This window comes from Thunnus thynnus, chromosome 22, assembly GCF_963924715.1.
Source record: "Thunnus thynnus chromosome 22, fThuThy2.1, whole genome shotgun sequence".
NCBI classification, from domain to species: Eukaryota; Metazoa; Chordata; class Actinopteri; order Scombriformes; family Scombridae; genus Thunnus; species Thunnus thynnus.
Window position 1 is genome coordinate 26,489,321 of NC_089538.1, and position 7,500 is coordinate 26,496,820.

Here is a 7,500-nt window from a genome sequence, read left to right on the forward strand (position 1 = left end):
GTTCAGCACTGTTTCTCACCTGTGACTGTTTGTATGCTGGTATAAACCAGTTCTACCAGTATACAGAGACTGTATGTTGTCAGCATCTTGTACAGAACAGTGATGTGTTTGTGTTTACCTGTCTCTGTTTGGCTTGTTGTGCATCTTTCTGAACATTGTTGTGTGTGAGAACGTTGGGCCTCATTCACAAACCTCTGCTTCAGCTGTGTGTACGAACGTTTGAAGCACAAATTCATCAAAATGTTCTTAGACCAGACGTACACACGGTTAAAAACTGATAAACTGATACTAGTCAATATTTATTCAGTGTAAACAGTATAATATACATACTTAATATACAAATATACAACATTTTAAAGTATGAAATTGTTAATAACACACAACTACCTTCAGTTTATAATGATTCTGATTCACCAACAGACGCACGCTGGGCCAAATTTTTTTTTTCCCAGGATAGCGAAGTCATGACCCGCCCTACTCTGCCTCTGATTGGCTAGTACTCGATGCCTTCGTTTGTTGGGGGTTGGTTAGGTTCAGTCATGAGGATTGAGATCGGCAGGGGTTAAAAATATCAGGGTCAGCCAATCAGAGGCAGAGTAGGGCGGGTCATGACTTCACCATCCTAGGAAAAATCACCCACGCTGGTAAGAGCAGAGTTGTCCCAGTGAGATGTATATGATTAACATACTGGACCAATAAAACTGGTTCTGATTTAGTCGGGGTCACATTTCACATGAGATGTTCTAATACATAAAAAGTACATAATACTTATGTACTTTTACTGCAATACTTTAACTACATCAAACTCATAATACTTATGTACTTTAGGCTCAACGTTGATCTACTGTAGTAATATTATTGTTGTTACTTTGCATTAAACTGACGTGTTTGGTATGAAAACCATCAGTTTTATTATCAGTGTTCAATAATAACACACAAACACAAACTGCAGGGATCTTAACCTTTGACCTCATCGTCTCTCGTCATCACTTCCCCTCACCGTACGGAGGTCAGATGTCGTGATTTGAGTGGAAATCTCCTTTATTGAATCTATTTGTTTAATTTGCTAGAGAGTGAGAGGAGGGAAGGTCAAAGGTCACGGCTCATTTTAGCTTCTCTGATTGGCCAGTTGAGATGGGAAAAAGGGTGTGTGTGTGTTCTTGGCGCTTAGCAGTGCGCCCACCGCAGGGAAATTCCAACACACACACACACACACACACACACACACACACACACACACATGTACAGAAATATGCTGGATTTGGTTTATCACATGTTATTGTTGGCTGGTGTGTGTGTGTGTGTGGTGTGTTTAATGACCTGTTGGACAAAAGGAGTTGAAAAGTGCAAAAACACTCACAGAGCACGAGTGTGTGTGTGTGTGTGTGTGTGTGACTAATAATCATGTCGTAGATGTGAAGAACATCTGTTGAACATGTGTAAAAGTGAAGACGGAGAGACATGAGCCACTCTCTCTCTCTCTCTCTCTCTCTGAGTCTGACCCCTCCCACCACTTCCTGAATAATTCATGAGCTCCACCTGAAGTGGGCGGGGCTAAAACGATAAATATTAGCTCCAAAGCTAACTGCTGCTAAAGCTGCAACTTTTGCTTTTTACATTTCTGTTTCTACACCTGTTCAATAAACGTGTCGATCAGACAGGTGGACGTGTTGTTTCTCTTTATGAATGAAGCTAGGCTAACAGTTTCCCCCTGCTTCCTGCCTTCGTGCTAAGCTAGGCTAAACAAATCAGAAAGACATTATTACGTCTGTAGAGGCGTTTAGTAACGTCCTCGGTCAAAGTGAACAATCTGATTTGTTTCCAGGGGTTTAAAACCCCACTTGTATAGACTGGCATTATAATAATAATTTCTACTCCAGTGGTTTATGTTGTTCTTTAATATTTAGCTTTATGTCTCACTTTTTGATATTATATATATATATTATATATTCTATTTGTTAGTGTTTTCTGTGAACCTGTGAAGAATCTGATAACTCAGTAGAAATAAAGTTTACTTACATAATAAACTGTCTTTACTCCAAAACACTCAGCTTATTAAACTGTTCGACTGCTAACTAGTGAGCAGCCTCATGTAGCAGCATACCGATGCTAATGCTAACCTAAGCACACTTTTACTAAATAAATAAAATAGCACTAAGTAAATAAACTAAAAACTAATTAGTCTCATTTAGCTAACACACCAATACTATTAGAACCCGCTGTAAGCTAACAAGCTAGCTGCCTCAGTTAACAAATAAACTGATTATAAGCTAACATGAACTAATGGGTTGCTAGCTAGCTGCCTTGTGTTGTAAAGTTAATCTGAACACAGCATTAGCTTCACAACTAGCCAGCTTTTAGCAAACACACTGATTCTAAAGTTAAACTGAATTAACAGTCAGTTAGCTAATTAGCAACAGCTAGCTAGTTAGCAACAGCATTACAGTTTTTTCCATTTGGTTATGTGCATGGTTCAATACAATTATGTGAAAATGATTGTATTACTGTCTCTCATATTCTTTCTGTAGACACCTTGAAACTGTTAAGTGCCATCAAATAAAGTTATTGATCTATTCAGGAATTAAACCTGCGAAGTTACCACATTAGCTTGTTAACCTGTTGAGCTAACAGGAGCTTCAGCTCTCACACAGAGAATAATTACATCTGGAGTTCAGGACGACAGTTTATAGTTTGTTTTCTTTCCGGTTTTATGTGATTTTTGTGCAGATTCATCCTTCAGTCTGATCGTCTCTCTCTGGTTGTTTGTGTTTGTCAGTCGTGGGTTCGATCCTCAGGTGGAACAAACTAAAGAATTAGAAGAAGAAAAGTTTGTGATGAACTTTTAAAAAACTGAGTGTTCAAAACAACTGATACAACTGAAACAAAAGGGCACAAATATAATACTTTACAAAAAACAAAACAACTTTAAGCACAAAAAATCAAAAACACTGATGTTAATGTTTGGTTCATTGATAATTTACGAATACATTTATGAGATGTGTATATTGTGTTTATATGTAGTTTAATGGTTGATAGTGTATAAATGTGTATATTGTGTTTATGTAGTTTTAATGGTTGATAGTGTATAAATGTGTATATTGTGTTTATATGTAGTTTAATAGTTGATAGTATATAAATGTGTATATTGTGTTTATATGTAGTTTAATGGTTGATAGTGTATAAATGTGTATATTGTGTTTATGTAGTTTAATAGTTGATAGTGTATAAATGTGTATATTGTGTTTATGTAGTTTAATAGTTGATAGTGTATAAATGTGTATATTGTGTTTATATGTAGTTTAATAGTTGATAGTATATAAATGTGTATATTGTGTTTATATGTAGTTTAATGGTTGATAGTGTATAAATGTGTATATTGTGTTTATGTAGTTTAATGGTTGATAGTGTATAAATGTGTATATTGTGTTTATGTAGTTTAATGGTTGATAGTATATAAATGTGTATATTGTGTTTATGTAGTTTAATGGTTGATAGTGTATAAATGTGTATATTGTGTTTATGTAGTTTAATGGTTGATAGTGTATAAATGTGTATATTGTGTTTATATGTAGTTTAATGGTTGATAGTGTATAAATGTGTATATTGTGTTTATATGTAGTTTAATGGTTGATAGTGTATAAATGTGTATATTGTGTTTATATGTAGTTTAATGGTTGATAGTGTATAAATGTGTATATTGTGTTTATATGTAGTTTAATGGTTGATAGTGTATAAATGTGTATATTGTGTTTATATGTAGTTTAATGGTTGATAGTGTATAAATGTGTATATTGTGTTTATATGTAGTTTAATGGTTGATAGTGTATAAATGTGTATATTGTGTTTATATGTAGTTTAATGGTTGATAGTGTATAAATGTGTATATAGTGTAAATACAGTCAGATGTGTAGCTCTCTATAGAACGTACTACAGTATATCTACAGGAACAAGTCGTAGAAACGCAGCAGGAAGCTTTCGTCATGTGTTTTGGTTGAATATAGATGTATTTCAGTATGAATACATGTTAGTGTTGGAAGTGAGGATGTAAACATGTCAAATGTTTTGTTGCTTGTTTGTGTTTGAGTGAAAGGTGTATTGAGGACATCTGAAGGCTGTAGTCACTGAACGCTTTCTGTGTGAAGAGTTTGAACATGATCAGTATTGATCCCTGCAGGTAAACAGAGAGACAGTTTTGTCTCTTTTTAGATAAATTCAGTGAATAACATGCTGTTGAGTTGGTGTTTTAGGATCACGTGTTCTTACAGATGTTTGACTTCAACTCTGAATACAAAGAGACACAAAGACAACAGAGAGGAAAACCCACAACAACCTTTATTTAGACAGGAAACAAAGACTGTGTGTGGTTTCCTGACTCTCTCTTCCTGTCAACCACAGACAGGCAGGCAGACAGGCAGACAGACAGACAGTCAGACAGACAGACAGACAGGCAGACAGACAGACAGACAGACAGACAGACAGACAGACAGGCAGTCAGACAGACAGACAGACAGACAGACAGACAGACAGACAGGCAGCCCGTCTCTCTCTCTGTTTATTCGGACAGGAAACAAACCGCTATAAGTTAAGCAGAGTAAACAGTTGGGCTCCAGTCGGCTGACTGAGTGTCATGTTTCTAAAAACAGAACCACATGTCATCAGATCAGCATGAACGACGCTGTAATCACATTAAAATAAAAACAGCACAGTGAAATGTATCTATTAAAGGTATCAGGGATGAAAACATGTGGAGAAGAGTCAAACTGAGAACGTCGTGCAGCTTTGAAAGATGATCAGATGTGATGTTTTGTGTGTTTGTAGAGTTCTTACAGTTGTTTTTTAAAGGATTAAACTGCTCTTCTGTTTCTGACGGTTTTTAAACATGAAACCACGCAGACGTTCAGGACTAACAAACACTTCTTCTTCACATTCTTTAGTTTGTTCCATCCGAGCAGCGACTGTAAAACACAACCAGAGAGACAGAAGATCAGACTGAAGGACGAATCTGAACACAGACTAGAAACTGTCGTCCTGAACTCCAGATGTTATTACTGATGATTCATCTTTAACTATGACGTAAAGCACAATCATCAATAACAACTGAACATATCACATTAGACTGATCAGGTGTTCCTAATAAAGTGATCACTGAGTTTACTGCACACGTCACCTGACGTTTAGCATGTGAGTATTATTATACGTGTTCTATGAGACTGAATACGGAGCGAAAAACTAAAAATGTTAATGTTGTAATTTGTGTCTTTATGTCCAGAAGCACAAATCTGACTGAAATATAATAATAATATATAAATAACTGATATATAATAATAATATATAAATATATATACTATAGAGGAGACAGTCGGGGTTTCAGGGCTGTAAGAACATGACTGTTTCTGGTGTTATTGAACTTCCACTCGTTCCCGCCGTCCTGCAGGATCTTCTACTTGATCATCTCTGGAAGGTTTTTGTGGAAACTCTGCGTCTCTCCTGGTGGTCTCTGGTGGTCTCCTGGTGGTCTCCGGTGGTCCCCTGGTGGTCTCCGGTGGTCTCTGGTGGTATCCGGGGGTCTCCGGTGGTCTCGGATGGTCTCCTGGTGGTATCCGGTGGACTCCTGGTGGACTCCTGGTGGACTCCTGGTGGACTCCTGGTGGTGTCTGGTGGTCTCTGACGGTCTCCTGGTGGTCTCCTGGTGGTCTCCGGTGGACTCCTGGTGGTATCCGGTGGTCTCCTGGTGGACTCCTGGTGGTCTCCGGTGGACTCCTGGTGGTCTCCGGTGGACTCCTGGTGGACTCCTGGTGGACTCCTGGTGGTGTCTGGTGGTCTCTGACGGTCTCCTGGTGGTCTCCGGTGGACTCCTGGTGGTCTCCGGTGGTCTCCTGGTGGTCTCTGACGGTCTCCTGGTGGTCTCCGGTGGACTCCTGGTGGTCTCCGGTGGTCTCTGACAGTCTCCGGTGGTCTCCTGGTGGTATCCGGGGGTCTCCGGTGGTCTCCGGTGGTCTCCTGGTGGTCTCGTGGTGGTCTCTGGTGGTCTCCTGGTGGTCTCCTGGTGGTCTCCGGTGGTCTCTGACGGTCTCCGGTGGTCTCTGACAGTCTCCGGTGGTCTCCTGGTGGTATCCGGGGGTCTCCGGTGGTCTCCGGTGGTCTCCTGGTGGTCTCCTGGTGGTCTCTGGTGGTCTCCTGGTGGTCTCCTGGTGGTCTCCTGGTGGTCTCCGGTGGTCTCTGACGGTCTCCTGGTGGTCTCCTGGTGGTCTCTGACGGTCTCCTGGTGGTCTCCTGGTGGTCTCCGGTGGTCTCTGGTGGTCTCCTGGTGGTCTCCTGGTGGTCTCCGGTGGTCTCCTGGTGGTCTCCTGGTGGTCTCCTGGTGGTCTCTGGTGGTCTCTGACGGTCTCCTAGTGGTCTCTGGTGGTCTCTGACGGTCTCCTGGTGGTCTCCGGTGGTCTCTGGTGGTCTCCTGGTGGTCTCTGGTGGTCTCTGACGGTCTCCTGGTGGTCTCCTGGTGGACTCTGGTGGTCTCTGGTGGTCTCCGGCGACTCAGAGGCCCGACGATGAGACGAGAGAGGAGGACGACCCAAAGGATTGTGGGTCGTGTCTGTATCTTAGCGTTGATGTGTTTCCACACACACACACACACACACACACACATCTGGAGCCGGTTTACACCCCCCTCTCCCTCTCCGTGTCGTCTCCATGGCAACCAGCTGAGAGGTGAGACCCTGATACCCTGCTGTGACCTCTGACCTCTCTGCAGTAGCATGAGGAGGCTCCTCTTCCTCTTCCTGAGCGCTCCTCCCTTCCTGAATTCCTCTCCGTGAATTCCGGCCTCTGATTGGCCGCTCGGACCCATCGCCACATTCCAGCGGATGTTCGGAGAGGAAGTGATGTCGTCTTCTGTCCCGTGACCCCCCGCTGCTGTTCAAGGCGGCGGTTTCCTACGTTTCCCATGATGCCTTTCAGCGTGGAGACGCTCAGTCTGAGCTGCCGAGTGGAGACTAAAAAAACATGTTTAACATGTTTAACGTTGTTGTTACGTTACCGTGACGATACAGTTTTTATTTGTCATCATTTAGTCTTTTTATGCACCTTCATATATTTATGCACATTTATCTGTTTTATATTTTAGCTTCTTTTTATTGCTTTATGAACAGTGATTTAATAAAAGTTACTGAATGAGCTCTTCATCCGTCTGAGACTCAGCTGTTCTTCTGCTTCATTAGAAACCAAAGAAGAAGAAGAAGAAGAAGCTGCTGCCGTCTTCCTCCTCAGTCTGTCTGACACTCGTTTATCATGACGGATGGAGGGAAACACAGACAGACAGCGGCGTGTAAGATGGCCGCTGCAGCTCTGAGCATGTTTACATGTCACATCGACCTCCATTTCATGTCTCGTTTTTCCTGCTCTGATCCTCCGACATCTGGGACGAGTTAGAGAAGGAATGAAGAGAGAGAGAGAGAGAGAGAGAGAGAGAGAGAGAGAGAGAGGTGAAGTTAAAAGTTGAAGGTC

General features: G+C 41.6%; 1 protein-coding gene across 1 annotated transcript; it reads right to left on the reverse strand.

Annotated features, from left to right (window-relative positions):
- Positions 1 to 5,440: 5,440 nt before the first annotated feature.
- LOC137174245 (RNA-binding protein 12B-like) lies at positions 5,441 to 6,844 on the reverse strand. Its single transcript, XM_067579422.1, has one exon. The coding sequence runs from the start codon at positions 6,842 to 6,844 to the stop codon at positions 5,441 to 5,443; it is 1,404 nt and encodes a 467-aa protein (XP_067435523.1).
- Positions 6,845 to 7,500: the final 656 nt, after the last annotated feature.